The sequence below is a fragment of the Corythoichthys intestinalis genome, chromosome 12, assembly GCF_030265065.1.
Source record: "Corythoichthys intestinalis isolate RoL2023-P3 chromosome 12, ASM3026506v1, whole genome shotgun sequence".
Taxonomy (NCBI): Eukaryota; Metazoa; Chordata; class Actinopteri; order Syngnathiformes; family Syngnathidae; genus Corythoichthys; species Corythoichthys intestinalis.
The window spans coordinates 11,584,135-11,607,530 of NC_080406.1; the positions used below are offsets into that span (position 1 = coordinate 11,584,135).

A 23,396-nucleotide genomic window follows, 5' to 3' on the forward strand; every position below is an offset into this window, starting at 1 on the left:
TCAATTTACACAAATACTTAAAAATAATACTACACGGGCAAAAAAACCTAAAAGATTAATGTAGCTGTCCATACAGTCGTCCCTCAAGATATGAAATTAATTCATTCTGGGGTAACTTTTGGATCATGATTTTTTTGTATAATAAATCATCCAATGCGTTCCAAGCTTTACTAAAACACCAAATTAAATTTTATTATAACAGTAAAGCCAGAATAAAACAAGAGTCAAATATATTTCAGTCATTCAAAATGCCTAACCTAACCTAACCTAACCTAACCTAACCTAACCTAACCTAACCTAACCTAACCTAACCTAACCTAACCTAACCTAACCTAACCTAACCTAACCTAACCTAACCTAACCTAACCTAACCTAACCTAACCTAACCTAACCGTGCATGCAGCTAATATCTATAATGAAGTAGATAATGGATCATAATGCATTTAAAAAAAACAACAACAAAAAAACGAAAATGTGGGACCTTACTATTTGAGTGAGGTGATGTCCGAAAGTGATACCAACAATAGGCTAATAGGAAAGCAGGATCATTGTACTGAGCATTATGGGAAACAGGGTTTCCCTTACATATAAATGATTGTGGCGTGCTGCCACACCAAAATAAAAGCCACCACATCTTGCAAAAGAGATGTTTTTATTTATTTATTTATTTTTTGAGGCCGTTTCAAACTAGCGGCAGCCTACTTATTGTGTACTCCAATGTCAGTAACTACGCGTGGCCCCCTTAAGAGACGATCAGACTGGAGAGCTTTGACGTGGAGGGAAACGAGTTGGAAGAATGGGAGAACGGGCGAGATTGATAGCGTTAGCGGTCGCATGTCGCGGCAGCCCCCTGTTATTTATTATTGTTGCATAAATAAGGTGGGTAAGCCAATACTAACTCCTCTCCTTCTTCCCCCCATCCGGGGCGTTTACAGTATTTTGGATCAGACTTTTCGGCGAAAGTGAGCGGTGGACGGCCGTCTTGGACGGAACGGCAATTTTGATTGAATTTGTGCCGAAAGGCGGGGCCCAAAATAGAGCGCCGCTGCACTAACGTCAACAACGCATCCAATAGCAGAGGGGCAGGCGTACTTATATCTGTCCTATCAGGCTGTTTTAGAGGATGGATATACGCAATCGCGGCTGACGAAATCTTGATAAATGCGCTTTTTTTCAAGTTTCGCGAGCTCTGGGACACTCTAAAAATGACTCTCATACCTCTCCTTGCTAAGCTAAATGGTACCTCAATGTTAAAACAAAAAAACAATTCACCTTCTCACCGAAACTAGTAAAACTCTTTACACAACTACAGTATTACAATTTCCCCCTACTCCTTGAAATGGGTCCGTTAACAGAAGGGCCATTATTGTTGTGGTAATGTAGTACCTATTGGGGCCAAATAAAAGGAAAAAAAAGGAGTACGAGATGTAAGTCGTACTATTGCTACGAGAAAACAAGCCATATTATTACGTAGGGTAATGAAGCTGTAATCAGCGATAATTTTTTTTTCTTCTTAATGTCATTGTATAATACTTTCCTACATTTTATTTATCATGAACTATATTTATCATTGTTGTAAAGCACTTTGAGGACTTTTTGGATTTTCGTAAAGGCCTATAGAAATAAATTTGATTTGATTTAAAGCAATGTTGGGCATATATGGCATGCGTGTGTGCGCACTTCTTTGTTCTTTGTAACTATGCTGTTATTATTAGTGTGTAGAACTAGAGTAGAAACTTAATAACCTTCCAAGTGGGGGTAAAATAAGTGGCACATGCTCCGCGTTCCTGTCGTGATCCCTGCCAGCCGGGTGTGTTCTGCCCTCTGCGCTGTAGGCTGAGGAATGCTTAATTAAATCACACTCGCCAGTCTTGATGTCGGACATGTGTTGCACACGCCTCAAAGCATCATCGGCATGCACGCACGCTCGGTGACATCACAGATATGAACACACACTTGCACTTGGACCCAACTGTTACCTTAAGTTCTCACAAAGTAAATTTGATAATGTAGAATTATTTGTGAGAAAGATGTCACTAAAAATAATTTAGTATTTCAATATTAACTCCTCTATTAACCATTTCAAAAACAAACGTGAAAAGTGAGTCGTTATGTTGCTAACGCTTATGAATTAGTTTGTAGCTTACTTAACACCAGTTTACCAATTGACAAAATAAGAAACTTAAGTAGTGTGATGTTTTTTATGGGGCGTAGTTCAGGGGTCAGCAACCTTTAACACTCAAAGAACCTTTTTGAGCCACGAAAAAGAACAGTGGGAACCAAAGGGTCGTATTCATATTTGAAATAATTGTGTCACCTCAACTGTATATATGTATATGTATTAGGGCTGCAGCTATCGATTATTTTAGTAGCTGATTCTATCAACTAGTTAGTCAGAATAATCGAGAAATCTGATTAGTAACATTTAATTTGTTGCAGAATAAATTTTAGGAGATGTAAAACAGAGGCTTGCTAAGATTGCACTTTCAGAAGAGCATTAAATGCGAATACAAAATCAAATTCTCTTTGCTTTTATTTTCTTCAAACTGTGCAAAACTGCACTTTCATTTAAAATAGAATACCTGAGCTTAGCCTCAAAATTGTATCAAAAATAAAAGAGGATGGAAGTATAAGAAGTGAACAATTGGCTAATTTGCATAGCAAAAGTCCGCCAGCTTAAATGCAGTTTAAAAAAAAAAAAATCCTTATAACAAAGCGTTCAAACATATTTCCCCACAAAAAACGGCTAAATATACCTGTAAATTAAATTACAAATGCAAAAGCTCAAACAAAAACTTACCTGATGTTGGCCTTAACAGAGAGCAAATAAATTCAGACATGTTAAATGAGTTATTTCATATTCACTGTTGCCACTTGAGGGCAGTGTATCCACCCAAATCAATAAAACTAAATGCAAAAACTTTCAAAACAAACTAGGGCTGCAGCTATCGAATATTTTAGTAATCGAGTAATCGACTGAAAATTCTATGGATTAATCGAGTAATCGGATGAAACTTTTTTTTTTTTTTTTTTTTTAAAGTAAAGAGCAGTTATAAATATACATGAGAAAAAAAGACATTTAATCCAACATTGAACCATTTTCAGTCAATCACTGTCTTTATTTTCAATGTACATTGTTGAAAACAGCCAACAATTGCATCTCAGATGTGACTAGAAAAAAAAATCACTGCTTTCACTCAAAAAACTTCTAGATCCTATAAAAAAACAAACAAACATATTTTCTACCCAAAAATGTAATAACCCTTGATAAAACACCTCACTTGAAAGCTGCGTGTTTTTTTCCCACGTGTTTCAATTGAATTTCCATTTGTGTCAAGCTATTTTTAACTTCTAGTTAAGGTTTAAGTTAGTGTAACTGTAAGTACTGATAGGATTTTGAGTTTTTTGCAGTGTTCAAAAATGTATGTAAATGTATGATACCTGCTGTATTGGAGCACATTAGAGACCAGTGCTACGTGGTGTTTTATTCAGCAATGACTACTGAGCTAAAACAGACAGTTAGCTTTATTATGTTTTAATTTTACACCCTCATCACTCTACAGCGCTGTGTTTTTACAGATTAAATAAAGCCTGTATGTAAGACACGTTAGCCACGCATCGACAGTGGTCATAATCAATAGAAACCTAGCCCTCCGAAGGGCTAGCGTTATGTGAGCGAGTGACAGTAACATTATATTTATTAGCGCTGAGAAGTCTACTGCTTAAAGATGGCGGCTGTTTACTAACGCTGCCCAGACGCGGCCGAGTCTGTCATTTCGCATTTAGTCCTAACTGCATGCGATACCTATGAGACGCATCGGACACTACCTGCTACCACACTAGCATCATGCGGGCATAGTTTTTAGCAACGTCGGCGTCGTTTGTAGCGGCTGTCGGCTGCAGCAAGTTTTTTGTTGTTGTCCCGCATTAAGAGTACTCCGGGCAAAACGTGATGCTTCGAGCTGGCAAAATTAAATGATTCCTCGAGGTGAATAAAATTACTCGGATCAGTTTTTAAACTCTAGTTACCCGAGTTGCTCGAGTATTCGTTTCAGCTCTAAAAAACATTACTTTACAGCGCAACTCTAATTCACCGAATACTCGAAGCAGCAAAATTTGATTCGAAGGTGTTTTCTAATCGAATTACTCGAGTTAATCGATTAATCGTTGCAGCACTAATATCTATACATATGTAAAATTCATTGATCAAAGAGCCGCATGCAGCTTGCCGACCCCTGTTTTGTATATAACTGTATTCAACCCTCAGGTTCTGACTTAACTGCTGTATAATTATGCCTCTGTTGTTGTGACATTTTAGATATTTTTTAAACAAAGATTAACTGCAGGTTTGGCTAAATTGCAGCGTCTTTAACGCATCAGACACAAAATCCTTTAAGTTGCTTCCAAGAAGACATTCCCAGGCAGTAGAAAAAATAACCCAGATGACCTCAATTGAGGGAATCTGTCCTTTCTGCAGTTATATTGTATTGTATTGTAACTTGCATAGTATGTCAAGGTTTCTGAAACTTGCCTTTAGGGCCTTTTTGCTATGAACTCCTCATAATTGGTCCCATGTATTTGTATGCAATTGAAAAATAAATATAAGAATAAAATAAAACATATTAATGAATGTATTTAAATTATTCCAGTTTGTGGTTGACCAGCATTCTCGGCACCCTAGTTTGAGAACCTCAGCAACGTGCTATGCTGATTAAAAAAATCTCTCAAATTGCCACAGCAGACTGCTGTTGTGGCAAAACATTTCAGTCAGTGGGAGAGCGTAATAAAAGAATCCAAACAACCAGCAGGGAACGCAATCCATCTTCCAGACAGCTAGCCCAAAAACAATGGCATGTTTTTGTAAAATATTTGAAAATCCAGCTTCAGTACACAGAAATGAACGTTGTTTAATCCTTTAGTTTGGGCGTTAATCAAAAATTATTCAATTTTAAGCCCTTCAATTCATTTTGAAGTATTCAGCACCCCAAAATTGAGCATTATCAAAGTTAAAGCATGAAATCTAACAGCAGGCCACGTGCGGGGGGGGGTCGGAGGGTGCTTGAGCACCTGCCCCTTTGCCCCTACATGCCCAAAGTGCCCCTTTTGACTGGGCTTTTTTTGTGCGTATGTGTGTGCTGGTCGACTGTGCAGGCACGCCACTGACTTCTTTACTTGAACACTGAAAACAGCTTTAAAAAAAAAAAAAAAAAATTAAAAGCGCCCCCCCCCCCCCCCCCCCCCTTCCACCTGCACGCTATTTCTCTGAGACCTGGGTGTGTGGTGAGGAGACTGAGGATATCTGGTGGTTGAAAACAAACGGTGTTACCCTATTGAACTGTGTTTAATCAAATGCTGTAGTGAAAATTCTTACACCAGGTTTATTATAGGGATTTTTAAAAAATAAAATGTAATTTTCTCTTATATAGTTTTCTACTTTAATAATGAATTGACCCCTGCCCCAAGGCTTTTTTTTTTCTCAATAGTGTTATTTATTTCCTGCTTTTTTTCTGTGAAGAACCCAGAGAGTGTTATTTGGTTATTATCTGTTTAATTAATAGTGTTATTAATATTTATTATTTTATTTTATTATATTATATTATTATTTTTATTTTATTTACTTTTGTTCCGTGAAGAATTCGGAGAGGGTTATTTGACTGTGGCTTTCTGAAAAACAGTACATTTTACTAGGGCTGTCAAAATTATCGCGTTAACAGGCAGAAATTAATTTTTTATTTAATCACTTTAAAATATTTGACGCAATTTAACGCACATGCCCGGCTCAAACAGATTAAAATGACAGCACAGTGCAATGTCAACTTGCTACATGTGTTTTTTGGAGTTTTGTCGCCCTCTGCTGGGTGGGTGCGACTGATTTTATGGGCTTAAGCACCCATGAGCATTGTGTAATTATTGACATCAACAGTGGCAGGCTACTAATTTATTTTTTGATTGAAAATTTTACAAATCTTATCAAAACAAAAACCTTAAGAGGGGTTTTAATATAAAATTTCTATAACTTGTACGAACATTTATCTTTTAAGAACTACAATTAGGGTTGTTCCGATCATGTTTTTTTGCTCCCGATCCGATCCCGATCGTTTTAGTTTGAGTATCTGCCGATCTCGATATTTCCTGATCCGATTGCTTTTTTTTTTTTTTTTTTTGCTCCCGACTCAATTCCGATCATTCCCGATAATTTTTCCCGATCATATACATTTTGGCAATGCATTAAGAAAAAAAATGAATAAAACTCGGACGAATATATACATTCAACATACAGTACATAACACTCAAGATGGCATTTACATTATTAACATTCTTTCTGTGAGAGGGATCCACGGATAGAAAGACTTGTAATTCTTAAAAGATAAATGTGACTATGTATATTGTGACTAAATATTGCCATGTAGTGTATTTGTTGAGCTTTCAGTAAATGATACTGTAGCCATGCCCAAATGCATGATGGGAAGTGCAACCATGACTGTGCTTAGTGCTACCAATTGATATATCTTCTCTGCGTTGGGAAAGAATATATTGTGTTAAGAAAATGATCAACTACTACCTTTCTTCCCCACATTACCTCCCACGTTATTTTTAATTGCTGAGAGAGGTATTGTAACTTGTAAGGCTTTAGCCACATAAAAAATGGCTCCAAAGGCTGTTAAAATTCTCTCTATTCATTATACGCTGCCTTTTAGCGCTATCTATAGGTAAAACGGCGTCTTTATAGATTGAACGCGACAATGCGTGAGTGGGTCGTGCAGCGCATGCGTTAATTACTTAACGTGATTAATTTAAAAAAATTAATTATCGCCGTTAATGGGATAAATTTGATAGCCCTACTTTAAGCCAAAACTACTATGGATGAGTGTAAGACATTTTGTCTGTAACGTTAAATACAATTAGAAAACGATTTAAATAAAAAAAAAAAAAAAATATATATATATATATATATATATATATGTTAAAAAAGGCATGTCCGATATTTTTTTGCCGATTCCGATACTTTCAAAATGACGTGATCGGACCCGATCGATCGGCATCCCGATCGATCGTGACATCTTTAACTACAAGTCTTTCTATCCATGGATCGCTTCAACAGAATGTTAAAAATGTTAATGCCATCTTGTTGATTTATTTTTATCATAAACAAATACAGTACTTATGTACTGTATGTTGAATGTATATATCCATCTTGTCTTATTTTTCCATTCCAACAATAATTTACTGAAAAATATGGCATATTTCAGAGATGGTTTGAATTGCGATTAATTACGATTAATTAATTTTTAATCTGTAATTAACTCGATAAAAATTTTTAATTGTTTTAAAGCCCTAATTTTTACATTTAGGCACTCCTGCAATCGTCACACCTTTTCTGTTACAAACTGACCCCGGCCCCCCATTAGAGAAGGGAAAAGTTATGTGGCCCTCACAGGAAAAAGTTTGGGGACCCCTGCTTTAAAGAGACTTATAAGAAAAGCATTTTGAGTCGCTACTCACACCAGCTGTGATAACACATAACATTTTTGCCACACACATAGCCACAATAAAATGTTCCCACAGCAAATAGATGCTAGAATATCAGGGACAATGACAAAGCCATAACCTTGTACGCCCTGAAACTCAGACCACTAATCTTGTGCACGAGAGCTGCTTGACTGGACGCTGAGTTATTGTAAACCCAGATTGTTGATTGTGTTATTGTAAAGTTTGTGGCCATGTGATGTATGTAACTGTACCATGTCTTATTGTGCGTCTTTAGAAAATTAAAATGATAAGCTTATGCTTCCTTCCGTCTGCCTTTGTCTTTTTTCTTCGGTTCTTTCTTCCTTCGGGCAAATCATATCACATTTTGTAATTGTCAATGATTGTCAATGATACCGATGATGATGACAATAAATATTTCATTCATTCATTCATTTCCACCCATGTGTCTATACTCTCAATAGGCAATCATATTTGTCCGTTCCCTTCACAACGTTATCGAGAAAGGTACACATCTTTAAGTTCTTTAATAATGAAATAATAGTTTTGAAAAAACAGTGCTGATGGTGGCTCAGTGAACATCTAATTTGGTTTGTTCTCAGATGAAAAACAAGTTGAGTAAGGAAGTTTTGATATAGAGGTTGAAGGAAGAGGCAAAGACTGATTGAGTCACAGCCAGAAAGTGTTGATGACTGTGTTGATTTCTATTCACTGTTTCCCCCTCCAAATTAAAGTCTGGCACAGTCACAGCCAATTATACTGTAAAGGTAGTTAAACTGGAAGTTATGTTGTTGTAAGGTGTATTAAATTTTGGTTCATGTGCCTCTTTTGATCTATGACCACCTGCCCCATCGGTCTCTGCACGGCCCTTTCTAACAGCAACATGAAAATAACATATTAATGCTGTATATCTACAGTGTATATTTCACAGCTCTAATATGATATTATACAGTACAATGAATAGTGGTGTGCAAAATTTCCGATTCTTAGATTATTCGCGATTCAGCCTTGGAAGATTCGAGAACGATTCACAAACATCCAAATTCCGATTATTGAAATATGCGAAGTAAAGCGGAAGTACACAACACTCGGAACGGAACGGAGCGAGAGTAGCTAAACATCATGCTTCCCATTACCCGGCCCCTCGGGTAATGCCACTGCTCAACTCATGCAACGAGATAAAAAAACACAACAACATACCTGACTGCTGCCGAAAAGCTGTACATCCATATAATGTTACGGTGGATATCATTTATATAGGACTAGATGCATTATAGATTTGGTAGTGTTAGCAGCACATCTACAAAAAGCTAGATGCGGTCGTTATAAACGGCCGCCATCTTAAAGCAGTACACTTCCCTGCAAGGCTGTTGTAGCGAACCTTCCAAGCAAACCTAATTAACTTTTTATCTAAAATACTCCTAAATCGGTAAAATATTGACTTGAATCTATCTTTAAAATAGTTTTAAAACTTTCACATGTCGAAAGTAGACAAAAGGGAAATTATGGAATAACGGGAGCAATTTTAACAAATTTAACGGTTGATTCACAACATTAAATTAATTGAATGTAGTTTAAAGCTGCTGATACAGAATGGGGACTGGAGTTTTTTATTTAATGTTATTTTTTGTATATTTGTTTACTGCTATATGTTAACTTGATACTGAAATAGTAGTGTGGTTTAGCCTGAGAGTATTTTTGAACAATTTTGGAACTAATGTACAAAACATTTTTTAAAAAAAAGAGGAAAAAAAAGGAGGGGGGTGCATCAATAATCGTTTTATAATCGAATCGGAGCCTCTGAATCGTAATCGTAATCGAATCGTTAGGTGCCCAAAGATTCCCAGCTCTAATAATGAATGTGCAATATATTTTTAGTTTGAATTTTAGATGCATTAAAAAGTGTAATGTGTTCAACAGCTGTAATTGCCAGTCTCTTGAACTGAACCTTATTTACTGTAATTACTGTCAACATTATTTAACATATGATTATGAAACAATAGCTTCTCTATCTCATAAAAAGTCAATGACTGCATAATGGCTAAAGCTAAGCCTAAAATTGAGGTATTTTCTCCATTTACCTGCAGAGGCATTAGCCACCTGTGATCAGACCCGAGGGGAGGATTTCCAATGTCGTACTTAGTTTAGTATTCTTTTGGAGTTACTTTTCAAACAATATACTTTTATGACTTCTGAAGGCTCTTCATGCAATGAAACAGGGAAAACAAAACAAACAAAAAAATACTACAATGATTAGTGTTGTTAATAACGCAGTTAGAATATAACACCGTCTGTAATGGTATTATTTTTTTCAATAAGCTTCGAATTAAATTTGGCTGCTTCGAGTATTCATTTAATTAAAGTGGCGTTGTAATGGGTTGTTTTGAAAGTGTTTACATTTATTTTAATTTATTTGGGTGGATTTTAATGCATTCGTAATTTAGTTTATAGACAGGGGTGCACAAAATTTTTTTGCCCAGGTTCTCAGAGGAGGACCTGGAGATGTGACTTGGTCCTCATTGAGCTTGAGAGCCGACCCGCCTGATGCGATAAATTTATGACAAGCTTTACTTAGGGCCAATTAACTTTAATTAATTATATTATCAATTAATGCTTGATTAACATCAACTGGCACAACAAAATTGCCATTACTTTGAAGTGAAATGTAAAGAAATAAAAAGCACCGATTCAAAATAAAGGGCATTATGCGGCTTCCACATTAACTCCAAGCCTTTTTAAAAGGGAGATGTCCTCCTCATAAGACCTCATTAAACGTGCATGTTTAGCTTCGTAAAATGCGAGCAAAAACACGTTTGTCAGTGCATGTCGCTGTTCATTACCTTTATTCCGCCCTATTCCGCCACTTGTCCATAGGGCGAGTGGGGTCCTGTTTGACATTGATAGTTTGCATAATTGCCACATGCTCTGTTTTTTTCGTGCTTTTCAAAGTTTGGATGGCTGAAATTCTTTGACCCTACATAAAATGCGCTGCTCTTATCGGCGACATTGGGATTCTCACGGCACATTTTGTACCGCATTTCTGTGCGAGCATCATTTGCTTCTAGCCATGGTACCTCCTGTAGCCACTTTTCAGCAAAAGTCCTTTTTTTCGGTAGCTCCGGTGATGTCTCTGTCGTCTGTCTGTCTTTTGACGGGGGTGGGGGAACACGGAAGTAATTACTCAGTGTGGCCTGCTTCTTCGACATTTTGAGAAGTTATTTTCTCGTGTCCGCGTATGGAAGCCGGTGAGAGCCAGTGCGTTTGTCTACGTCCAGTACGCATGCGGACCACTTATGTGCACCCCTGTTTATAGATGTATTTAGCAGTTTTTGTGGGAATATGTGTTTGAACAATTTGTTAAGAGCATTGTAATTTTTTTTTTTTTTTTTTTAGCATTTTATAGCATTTAAGCTAGCGAAGATTTGCTATGTTAGCCAATTGTTCCTTTGTTGTTCAAAGACCCTCATTTATTTATTTATTTTTAATACCGTTTGAGGCTAAACTCAGGTATTTTCATCATTCACCACCAAATTCACACTACCAAATCTGAGTGTCAAAAATTGTTATTCGATATTTTCTGCGTCGTATATGGTATACTGGGGGCGAGTTTCAATAAGCTTCGGCTTCTCCCGTCTGCCCTTTTCTTTTCGGGTTGAATTAATTGTAAACACATATAAATGCTGTATGTTTGTTCGGATTCATGCCTGAAGGGAAAATAAATAAATAAATAAAAAATTTTATGTTCGTAATCTGATTACTCGATAATTCGAACTAACTAGTTCATAGATTAATCAACTACTAAAATAATCGATACCTGCAGCCCTAATCTAATTAATTGCTTTTCCCATCTTTGTACTGCCGTTACCGTTACTGAGGATGTGAAGGGGCGCGTTACTACACTTTGGTTGAATGAAACGCGAGTTGTCTAATTTTGTCACAGCTGTCTGGGTAGAGCAGAGCGATAGGGGGCGTAGGGATGGGATGGTGACGCCGTTACAAAAGCGATAATGATTGGCTACGTGGCTCCGTGCGTTAGCATAGCATTTGCATTCTTATTAGCATGAGTATTTAGCGTGGCGAGCGTCATCATAAACTCTCAGGCAACTTTTTTTTTTTTTTTTTTTTTAACATACAATTCGTGGCCTTCCGGGTGGGTACAATTAATTGAAAATAATGTGCTGTTTTCTTGCTGAATGTGCATTATCATCACCAAGTTGGCGTTGTCCTTGTAGACTTGCGACTATAAAAAAAAAAATTGACTAGTCGACCAATCGGGAGAAAAATAATCTTTTTTGGGACAGTCTAATATATATATATATTTAATAGGGCTGTCAAATTTATCGCGTTAAGGGGCGATAATTAATTTTTAAAAATTAATCACGTTAAAATATTTGACGCATTTAACGCACATGCCCAGCTCAAACAGATTACAATGACAGCACAGTGTCGTGTCCACTTGTTACTTGTGTTTTTTTGGTGTTTTGTCGCCCTCTGCTGGCGCTTCGGTGCGACTGATTTTATGGGTTTCAGCACGCTCTGCTGACGTGATTATATGTCGACGCAAACTCATACCATGCATACCTTTACAGACCAGCTAACGTCTGCATCCAGTTTTCAGTGGCAGTTCTCGCAGTCTCATCACACTGTTTGTCTTATACATGCATCGCTTGTGAGTTGCATTCCTTCTTTGTATATATTCATGAGCGTTGTGTAATTATTGGTGATGTACATTTCATTTTGTTTATATATATGGTGCAATGTAGTAACATTATTTGTTGCTTGTGAGCTAATTTGTCTAGTGCTACTGCTCAAATGGACACGTGTGTGTATACTTTGTGTTATTTTGTGACTTGTGCAAGTTATTGACACAATGTTTATTATTTTCAGTTTTACAATAATCAGAAATGTGCTCCTGTCAAGAGAATTGATAACTACAGTAAAGCCCATTCAACTTTGCCTCAACGTCTGATTCCTCTTTGGAGCTTCTGTTGTTCGCTATCTGTCAATTTGTGTACTCCAGACATGTCCAAAGTCCGGCCCGGGGGCCAAATGCGGCCCGTGGTCAAATTTCATCCGGCTCCCAACCTCTGTCATAAAATCAATAACGTCTGGCCCGCACACAGACTTATTAAATTGGTCAGCAGTACTGCTACCAGCATATGAAGTATCTTACACACTCAATGCTGCTCCTCATTTACCCACGAAAAGGCAGCAGCACTCTAAGCAACAATACCCCGTGTGGCCTTTACTCCCAATTTTCTAAAATGGCGACAATCAACAACAACAAAAAAACGTTGACTGCGACGGCCGACGCTTCAAGGATAGGTGGAAATTGGACTGTTTCTTCACTAAAATACGCAACAACTGTCTGCCTCATTTGCAAAAAGACAGTTGCTGTTTTTAAAGAATTCAAGGTGAGCCGATATTACCAAACAAGACACGCTGAAATGTACAAGATTACAGGGAAGATCCGTAGCGAGAAATTGAAGCAACTTGAAGCTAGTTTAATTTCACGGCAGCAGTATTTCGCAAGAGCCCGAGAGTCGAAAGAGAACGCCACAAAGGTTAGTTGCGAGATTGTTGAAATTATTAATTATAAAAATAATAAAGCAAATATGACACACAGAATGGATTGCTAAAATTTGCTTAAATATATTGTTCGACATAAAGGACATCAGCCAAGGTCGGCCCCCCAAATTTTTACCACACCAAATCTGGCCCCCTTTGCAAAAAGTTTGGACACCCCTGGTCTAACCCATAGGCGGAGTTTGACTTTTGGGGCGGGGGGGCACTACATGTTGATGACCCCGAAATGCAGTGTCAACAATAAAATTAACTTACAAGAATATTTTTATAAGAATAAGTTGACAATGAGTGTTTTTTTGTTTCCCATCATTCTTGAAGGGAATTCTAAATCAAGCTGCTTAGGCAATAGTTTTCGCCATGATCGTCATCCATTTAATATGGTACGCCCGCCGGTGTCGTGCCAATGTAGTTACCCCAGTCAAAAATCGTATCCCTCTGGGCGGAACCATATGGAGGTAGATTTGTATTTTTATTATTCAATCCAAAAAAGTTGCTTCAATAAAAAAAAAAAATTGCTTCAATCAAAATATATATTTTCAACCAAAAAAAGTTGCTTCAATTAAAAAAAAAAAATAAAAAAAAATGTGTTTGAATGCAAAAATAAGTTTAAAACTAATAAAACAGTGCATGTGAAAGGTATTTTTCTTTGTTTTTTTAATTGAAGCAACTTTTTGGATTGAAGTAATGTTGATTTGTGTTTAGGCCACATTTTGGCTAGGACATTTTTGTCTTAGTCAATCAAAAAATTAGTTGCTTCAAATATATATATATATTTTCAAAAAGAAAAATCACTTCAATCAAAAAAAAAAAGAAAAATTTCAATTTCAATCATGGAAAAAGTTTTGGGGTAGGACATTTGTGTCTAAATCATTTAATCCCCCCAAAAGGTGCTTCAATCAAAAAAAAAAAAAAAAAAAAAAAAAAAGAAGAAAAAATTCAATCAAAGAAAAAAATGGTTAGAAAAATGAAATTGCCCTCCCCTATTTAAAAAAATTTTTTTTTAGATTATATGCAAAGCAAATGACCGTCTAAATTCCCAGTCACATCATCTGTCCGAAAAATAATTTTGACCTGTTAAATTAGTTTTTTTTTTGTCCATTTCATTAATTGTTGGTAGTTTTATTGCTTTACAACTTTTATTTATTTATTCATATATATATATATATATATATATATATACAGTATATGGGAAAGTCAATTATATGCAATGACACTTTTAGGCCACCAGGGAAGGCCTGCCCCCCCCCCCCTTAAAATCTGCTTATGGTCTAACCCTGAAAAAGTGAGACAAAAGTCAGTCAAAAAGTCAAAATATTTTAATTTTATTTGCAGATCACTGAAGTAAATTGTAACTTTGGGTTGTTCATACACTTTTGAACTTGTACCTTTAGCCAAAATCAAAAACCTGTTTTTAGGGTTAGGTTAAGATGAGTTTGAAACTACGTTTTGGGATACTAGTTCAACTCTTGATACTGAAGAGAGGCCAACAGGGGGCAGACAGTCTTCTTATATGTCTTTTTTTGCACGTCCCGCCTCCTCTTTCTAACATGAGAGTCAGTCCCCGATGACAAGTGTGAGCTAATGCAACAAGGGCCTCCCAGGGCCTTCCATTTTTCCAGCCTTATCACACCAGGCCACGGAGCGCCGCTGGCATAGTGCAGACACTTCAGAGCACTCCCGTTGGCAACGGTCATCAGAGGCTTCTCTCATGGCTTAGCACTTAAAGGAGTGATAACAATCCCTCCGAAAGTCGCCCCCCCATGTTAAAACCTAAGCACACAACAAGCACTTTGATGCAGCCGAGGCAGGCTTTGGTGGGCTTTGTGGAGAATGAAGTCTGTGTTGGTTTCGCCTGCGGCTTCACAATGTTTAGATTACACATGTTACTTTTTCACCGTATGGATAATCATTCTCAATATATGTTTATATGTGCCTCAAGCTATTTTTAAAATATGTATTGCACATGAAAGAACATTAATGACACGACGATTCAAGTTGTGAACAATAATGAATGGGCCCTCAGACCCTCTTTTTATTGCGGTTTGTAGAAATCCTTCAAATGGTGGGAAAAAACTTAAAGCTTAAAATAAGTATGTATCATTTCTTTTTGAACTCTGGGCTTTGGTCCTTGAAAGATTTTCGTGTATTCGTAGACATGTCCACCAAATTTCTGTTTGAGCGGTCAAACTGGTGCCCAGGACTGATCTTTTTTTGTTTTGTTTTTTTAGATTTCAAATAGGACTGCAACTAACGATTATTATTATTATTTTATTATTTTTTTATAATCGATTAATCAGACGATTAATTAAACGATTAATCAATATTAATCGGATAAATGGAGGACTGTTTCCTTCAAAAATAATATTTTATTACAGCTTCCTGACTTTACTGTAGTCTACAACTGTACTGTTTTAAGTACAGTGGGGCAAATAAGTATTTAGTCAACCACCAATTGTGCAAGTTCTCCTACTTGAAAAGATTAGAGAGGCCTGTAATTGTCAACATGGGTAAACCTCAACCATGAGAGACAGAATGTGGAAAAAAAACAGAAAATCACATTGTTTGATTTTTAAAGAATTTATTTCCAAATTAGAGTGGAAAATAAGTATTTGGTCACCTACAAACAAGCAAGATTTCTGGCAGTCAAAGAGGTCTAACTTCTTCTAACGAGGTCATAACGGGGCTCCAATGGTTACCTGTATTAATGTATTAATATAAAAGACACCTGTCCACAACTCAGTCAGTCACACCCCAAACTCCACTATGGCCAAGGCCAAAGAGCTGTCGAAGGACACCAGAGACAAAATTGTAGATCTGCACCAGGCTGGGAAGACTGAATCTGCAATAGTTAAAACGCTTGGTGTAAAGAAATCAACTGTGGGAGCAATTATTAGAAAATGGAAGACATACAAGGCCACTGATAATCTCTCTTGATCTGGGGCTCCATGCCAGATCTCACCCCGTGGCGTCAAAATGATAACAAGAATGGTGAGCAAAAATCCCAGAACCACATGGAGGGACCTAGTGAATGACCTACAGAGAGCTGGGACCACAGCAACAAAGGCTACTATCAGTAACACAATGCGCCGCCAGGAATGCAAATCCTGCACTGCCAGACGTGTCCCCCTGCTGAAGAAAGTACACGTCCAGGCCCGTCTGTGGTTCGCTAGAGAGCATTTGGATGATCCAGAAGAGGACTGGGAGAATGGGTTATAGTCAGATGTAACCAAAATAGAACATTTTGGTAGAAACACAGGTTCTCATGTTTGGAGGAGAAAGAATACTGAATTGCATCCGAAGAACACCATACCCACTGTGAAGCATGGGGGTGGAAACATCATGCTTTGTGGCTGTTTTTCTGCAAAGGGACCAGGACGACTGATCTGTGTAAAGGAAAGAATGAATGGGGCCACATATCGAGATTTTGAGTGAAAATCTCCTTCCATCAGCAAGGGCATTGAAGATGAGACGTAGCCGGATTTTTCAGCATGACAATGATCCCAAACTCACAGCTAGGGCAACAAAGGAGTGGCTTCGTAAGAAGCATTTCAAGGTCCTGGAGTGCCCTAGCCAGTCTCCAGATCTCAACCCCATAGAAAATCTGTGGAGGGAGTTGAAAGTCCGGGTTGCCCAACGACAGCCCCATAACATCACTGCTCTAGAGGAGATATGCATGGAGGAATGGGCCAAAATACCAGCAACAGTGTGTGAAAAGCTTACAGAACACGTTACAGAAGTTACAGAAAACGTTTGGCCTCCGTTATTGCCAACAAAAGGTACATAACAAAGTATTGAGATGAAATTTTGGTATTGACCAAATACCTATTTTCCACAATGATTTGCAAATATTTTTTTTTACAAATCAAACAATGTGATTTTCTGTTATTTTTCTCCACATTCTGTCTCTCATGGTTGAGGTTTACCCATGTTGACAATTACAGGCCTCTCTAATATTTTCAAGTGGGACAACTTGCACATTTAGTGGTTGACTAAATACTTATTTGCCCCACTGTATTTCAAACTTGTTAAAGTTTCTATTTGATTCTTAGTATTAAACATAAAAAGAATTTCTCAGTACACAAATAAGAGAAAAGTCCTATTAAAAAAAAAAAAAATGCTGCTGATTGACATTTATTTTCTGAGCAAAGCGATGGTATAAATTGTGTCAATTACCCATTTATTTTCTTTAAACAAACTAAACAACAAAATCAAATAAGTAGGAGGCAGGCTGTAATGAATCGGTTTTCTTTATCAAACAGTTGTTTATAAATAAAACCCAAATCCAATTTCAAAGCACTCTCTCTTGTATGACTATTTGGTTTCAATGAGAGCTTGTGTTGAAAGAAACTCTAAGCTGTTATATGAAGGGGTTTATGTGTGTGGTTTGTTTACAAAAAGAAATGAGACGTTATCATTTAACAATAACTAAAGTGCTAATATGCTACCCCCGAAAACAATACAAACGGACACTTACGACACTGATTTTCATAATCGCTAACTTCCTTAGCGCTCCGTGCTAACTCGTAACGTACCATCAACAAAGAATACAAACATTACACTTGGCTTCATTTACTTATCTTAGACAGAGGCACACTACACAACACAACAACACAAAAGACAGTCCAACTCTCGATACTTTGCAAAGCTATTGATTCAGCAACCCAACTTGTGTGTAGCAGACTAGCAGTGAACTCTCTTGCTCTAAACACTGGCCTGCAGCCTCACATTGCAGACAAACAAAAGACCCAAACAGGACTGCTCATAGCTGCAGGCAAAAATCGATTATTACATTTGTTGACAACCAAGTTATTAATCGATTTTAATCGATTAATAAATTTAAATTAAGATTAAAGAGCATACGACATGAGAAAAAAAGTCTTAAATAGCATTATTATGTGAATTAGAATCATATTTTGAGGCGATTCGAATATATACAAGAATTTAGCAAAGCGCAGATGACGAGAAATTAGTTTTTTAATCTGCCTGTTAGCCACGCCTACCATTATAGGGCTCTAGCGTCCCCAACAGGTGGATGACGTCAGCGGGAGACTGGGCTCATCGGTTTTACTATTCAGCCCATTAAGGGGGAATTATTCAGAATGAGGAAAACGACGAATAGAGCCGCAAAATGTCATTGTTTCAGTCTCTCTACTCCAATATTTTTACAGGATATTCTTTTTATCCAAGTATTTTTCCCCAATAGCTAAATAAATGGCATGGTCATGACAAATAACAGTCTTGTGCTAAATGGAATATGAAATAATAAAAATGCACTTATTTAGGACGACATGGCAAAATTACTCCACAATGGTCAAAACTGTCGACTTCACCTTTACTGTCGCACCTCCCGAACGATATTTTATGACACCTAAATCGGACATATGCCATTTCCCTTCCCCAGCTTCGGAGAATGTAAACAAACCAAGAGGCGTGACAGCTAGCCAACATGCTAACCCGAACTGAGTGATGTTTCAAAGTCTTCGAAGTGGAAAATCACACATAACTAGCCCGGATCATTTCACATGACGACTGGGTTGTCGATTGGCTTTGCTGATCGGCAAACCGCCCGGCGGAGAGCAATTTACAGTTCGTTCCCCGGAGGAGGGCGGCTGCAGTTGTTGTGCAGCTAACGTGCAGCTAATGTGCATGAGGAGAGCTTTTTACATGTCTATCAATGATCAAACGTAAGTAGTCCTTTATTTAAAGAAAGTTTGTGTGTTTACTTTGTAATCGCTGTATTAATATTTGACATAATACAAAACAAGATCTTTATTCACTTCCTCGTAAGTCCAATAGTCCCACAGTAGTAGGGCTTGGCCAATATCCACGGTGAATGGGAACCTTTTGAAACTCCAAAAAGGCGCACACGCCTCTCCCTTATAAAGCAAGATTTTTCTGCAGCCGTTTGGCTGGCGTGATGCGAAAAATAAACGTATTAATCCGCAAAATCAGCTGAATCCTTAGTCCTCATACACAACAGTACAGCTGTTTAGTGAAGAGGAGGCCTTCACCCGTACACGTCACAGCGCCCTCCTCCACAATGCGAGACCGAACCCGGAAGTTACTCATTTTCATGGCGCGGAATTCAGAAAACGAAATAAATATAGAAATCGCTTCCACACACATCCAAGCGGTCCATATCATTCAGGAGCATAAAATACCGCGTGTATTATGAAATAAACATGCTCTTTCGTATCACATGCACTTTAAATCGTAATAAGATTAAATCGTAAATTGGTGCATCGTTAATTTAAAAAAAGCTTTGTGTTGTTATGTTACCTATCCTTTTCGAGCAGTGGTTCTTAACCTTGCTAAAGGTACCGAAACCCACGAGTCTTACATGTGCATTCACCGAACCCTTCATATTTAATAAAAAAGGATTTTATTTCCAAATTCAAAACCAATACAGCTAAACTAACAAGCTAATATCTAAGCGAATTCCAGTTCAAATTTACTACAAAGAACTTTGCCATTTGCTTTTGATTTTCATATTGGAAAATGAAACCTATCATTTCACATTGTTCCCTTTTTTTTCTTCATGTCTACATTCTTATTTTGTTGTCGCATCCTTGTACCACATGCTATTTTTACGGCATAAAATGACACAAATGCTTTTTTATTGTCTACCCAGCCTTTATGTGTTATACTTACTCATACCCAGTGTGAATCAATCGTCTCCTGAGCAAACCAGTTTCTTCTCCCATTAGATAGAGGGCTATCAGTTGAAAGAAATGGAATAAACCCTGTCAATTGTGACAAAACCAGTCCAAAACTGATATAAAAATAGGGTCCTGTGTGTCTTAACTAGAGCTGCAGCTATCGATTGTTTTACTAGTCAATTAATCAATAAACTAGTTAGTTCGAATAATCGAGTAATCGAATAGGAACATAAAAAATTAAAATAGCTGAGCTGAGCCTCAAACGGTATAAAAAATATATATAAATGAGGATCTATGTACAACATAAGAACAATTAGCCAACTTACTTAGCAAAAGTCCACTAGCTTAAATGCTATAAGATGCTAATGTTTCTTTTCTTTTTCGTTTGGCCTCCGTTATTGCTAACAAAGGGTACATAACAAAGTATTGAGATGAACTTTTGGTATTGACTCAATACTTATTTTCCACCATGATTTGCAAATAAATTCTTTAAAAATCAAACAATGTGATTTTCTGTTTTTTTTTTCTACATTCTGTCTCTCGTGGTTGAGGTTTAACCATGTTGACAATTACAGGCCTCTCTAATATTTTCAAGTGGGAGAACTTGCACAATTAGTGATTGACTAAATACATATTTGCCCCACTGCATATAGAAAATAATTAATCGGGATTTTATAAAGGAACGACTTTGAATTTTTTGATGCCACTGCTCATGGAGACTCATATATGGCTAAGGTCGGTGCCTGTTTTGGTTTTAGGTCGGTAGCAGCTTTGGTTTTGTAAATATTTGAATTTGTTTTTGAAAATAGGCCCCCTACGAATCGGCCCCGTGTCATGTCAATAGATTTTGAAGTCTATGCTTGTAAATTTCAGACGTGGGCGCGTGAGACGTCTTCATGTGTCCTTATAGTACAGACGTGTCCATCAAATGACATGTCATATAAAAAGTTGAACCCTACTGACATAGCGAGTGGCTAAGGTGTGTAAGGAAGAAGAGCAAAGGCCTTCTAAAAATGCTTTGAGGAATGTCGGAGTTAAGTATTGACAGAAAAGACCTAAGTCTGAGTTTGACGAATAATTTCGAATTGATTACCTGGAAAAAAAAGGTTAGTCTTGTTGTAGTAAGATTAGAAGTTGCAGATCATTTCTAATATGCAAGTACAACACATCTGGAGACATTATTTGTCCAACAACTACAGTAGATTCGAAGTTTGAATAAGGGAATAAACAGCCTGATATCCACTTAAAAAACTGACCTTGGCCAAAGGAGTGCAGGCCAAAAGATATTTTATATTTTATTTTTTTTACTTTCCATGTTCTGTTTTCCTGACAGAGGCTTTCCATGGTGTGCATGTACACGTGTGTGTGTGTGTTTCCTTTCCTCTGCCTAACAATGCTGCTCAGGAAGTATGTCAGGATAAGTGCCAGACTACAGGGCTCTCTTTTGTCACTGAAAGTCTCAGAGAGGAGAACACCAACCAGGATAGCTCATCCAGTGAAAGAAAACTTTGGATCTGTAAGCAAAAAAGGGGAAACGTGACTTCAGGTGTGTTCAAAGACGACAATGTCCTTCTTGTTGGTGAGTACTAGTGAAGTCATGATGTCATTCTTACCTGTCGGTGGTTAATGTTCTCTGCTGAAAAAAGCTTTGTTTGTTCTCATGGTTCACCAATTGTTTTGACATTGGCGTAATAAGTGTTCTGTGACGCAGCGTTGGCCACCAATTAGATTTAATCTTCTCCCGAAAAACTGATGGACTCCAAAAAAGGTTTTCTTCTGCTGACTCAAGATTGAACTGACGCTTCTTTGCACCACTAATGAAATGAGCTTTGATTTAATCCCTGATGGCTTTCTGCCATGAACGCGCCTTGGCCAAGCTCTCACTCTGACAAAAAAAAAAAAAAAAAAAATGGATCGATAGTGGGAGGGGCAAGAGACAATGGTAACATTAATCATAGCAGCTGGTAATATGATTAACAATAGTCTGATGTGGCTAATGTTTTGTGTTCAAAATATTCAAAGCAGTGACTTGTGGGGACATTAGGCCTTGCGGGAAACTGTTAGCATGACGTCATCAACACTGGCGCAGAGATAGTATGGAATGAATTGACTGCTCAGCAGAATTTCATCACAGTGTGGACCACTTAAGAGGCAGAGGGGCAGCACCACACCATTGTACTGATTAATAACACCCTACGAGCAAAAAAGCTCGCATCTGGTTAGCATTCACCAGCTGTGACCGGAACACAGTGTTGCTATAAAACCAAGATTAGCTTATTGCTTGATTGCTTACCAATGAACAATAGTCATGGACAGTCTGTTTGTGATAGTCACGTTTTCTGCAAAATCACCTCTGTAACTTAAGTATTTCACAAATGTCTTTAGGTTAGCGCACCATTTAGAGCAGGGGTCCCCAACCTTTATTGCACCACGGACCGGTGTTATTTGGGTCTTTTTTTCACAGACTGGTGTTCTGACAAATTTTGCAACCCATCAAAAATTGCAACGATGCGGTTCTGCGCATGCGCTAATTATTTCGGGAACAAATGTGCTGCGCCCGCGGCCTTGAAATACGTTATTATCGAGGACAAGCGCCCGTAGATATATACACAAAACAAGATGTACTGTAGCAGTCCAATCAATGCATTTCTATGACGACATTCTAATCTATCCTGTGGTATTATACAGTATCTAAAGTAGACAGGGATATTGGTGTGTTAAACATGGGCACAGGGTTAATTTGGCCAGAATTCGGTCATTAATAAATTATTTTTCTGTGCGGCCCGGTAGCAAATGCGCCACGGACCGGTACCGGGCCGCGGCCCGGCAGATGGTGACCCCTGATATAGAGGAAACGAGAGTCTCCACTTTGATTGGCGGGGAATGGAATGAAGCAAATTTTATCGCAACAAAATAATGCTTTCATCCTGTAAAATACAGTGCCTTGCAAAAGTATTCGGCCCCCTTGAATCTTGCAACCTTTCGCCACATTTCAGGCTTCAAACATAAAGATATGAAATTTTTTTGTCAAGAATCAACAACAAGTGGGACACAATCGTGAAGTGGAACAACATGTATTGGATAATTTAAACTTTTTTAACAAATAAAAAACTGAAAAGTGGGGCGTGCAATATTATTCGGCCCCTTTACTTCTAGTGCAGCAAACTCACTCCAGAAGTTCAGTGAGGATTTCTGAATGATCCATTGTTGTCCTAAATGACCGATGATGATAAATAGAATCCACCTGTGTGTAATCAAGTCTCCGTATAAATGCACCTGCTCTGTGATAGTCTCAGGGTTCTGTTTAAAGTGCAGAGAGCATTATGAAAACCAAGGAACACACCAGGCTGGTCCGAGATACTGTTGTGGAGAAGTTTAAAGCCGGATTTGGATACAAAAAGATTTCCCAAGCTTTAAATATCTCAAGGAGCACTGTGCAAGCCATCATATTGAAATGGAAGGAGTATCAGACCACTGCAAATCTACCAAGACCCGGCCGTCCTTCCAAACGTTCTTCTCAAACAAGGAGAAAACTGATCAGAGATGCAGCCAAGAGGCGGGAGGTGAGTGGGTGGGAGAGTCTGTCCATAGGACAACAATCAGTCGTACACTGCACAAATCTGGCCTTTATGGAAGAGTGGCAAGAAGAAAGCCATTCCTCAA

General features: G+C 37.8%; 1 protein-coding gene across 6 annotated transcripts in view; it reads left to right on the forward strand.

The window, feature by feature from the left end:
• tns1b (tensin 1b) overlaps window positions 1-23,396 on the forward strand; it is a 342,679-nt gene that overhangs the window by 16,937 nt on the left and 302,346 nt on the right. The window contains exon 1 of one of the 6 annotated variants that reach the window (XM_057852351.1): window positions 18,797-21,312. The exons of the other annotated variants lie outside the window; for them this stretch is intronic. Within the exon in view, the coding sequence (XP_057708334.1) occupies window positions 21,298-21,312 (15 nt within the window). The 5' untranslated portion in view covers window positions 18,797-21,297. Of the gene's footprint in view, window positions 1-18,796; window positions 21,313-23,396 lie in introns of those variants that run through there. 6 annotated transcript variants of the gene reach the window in all.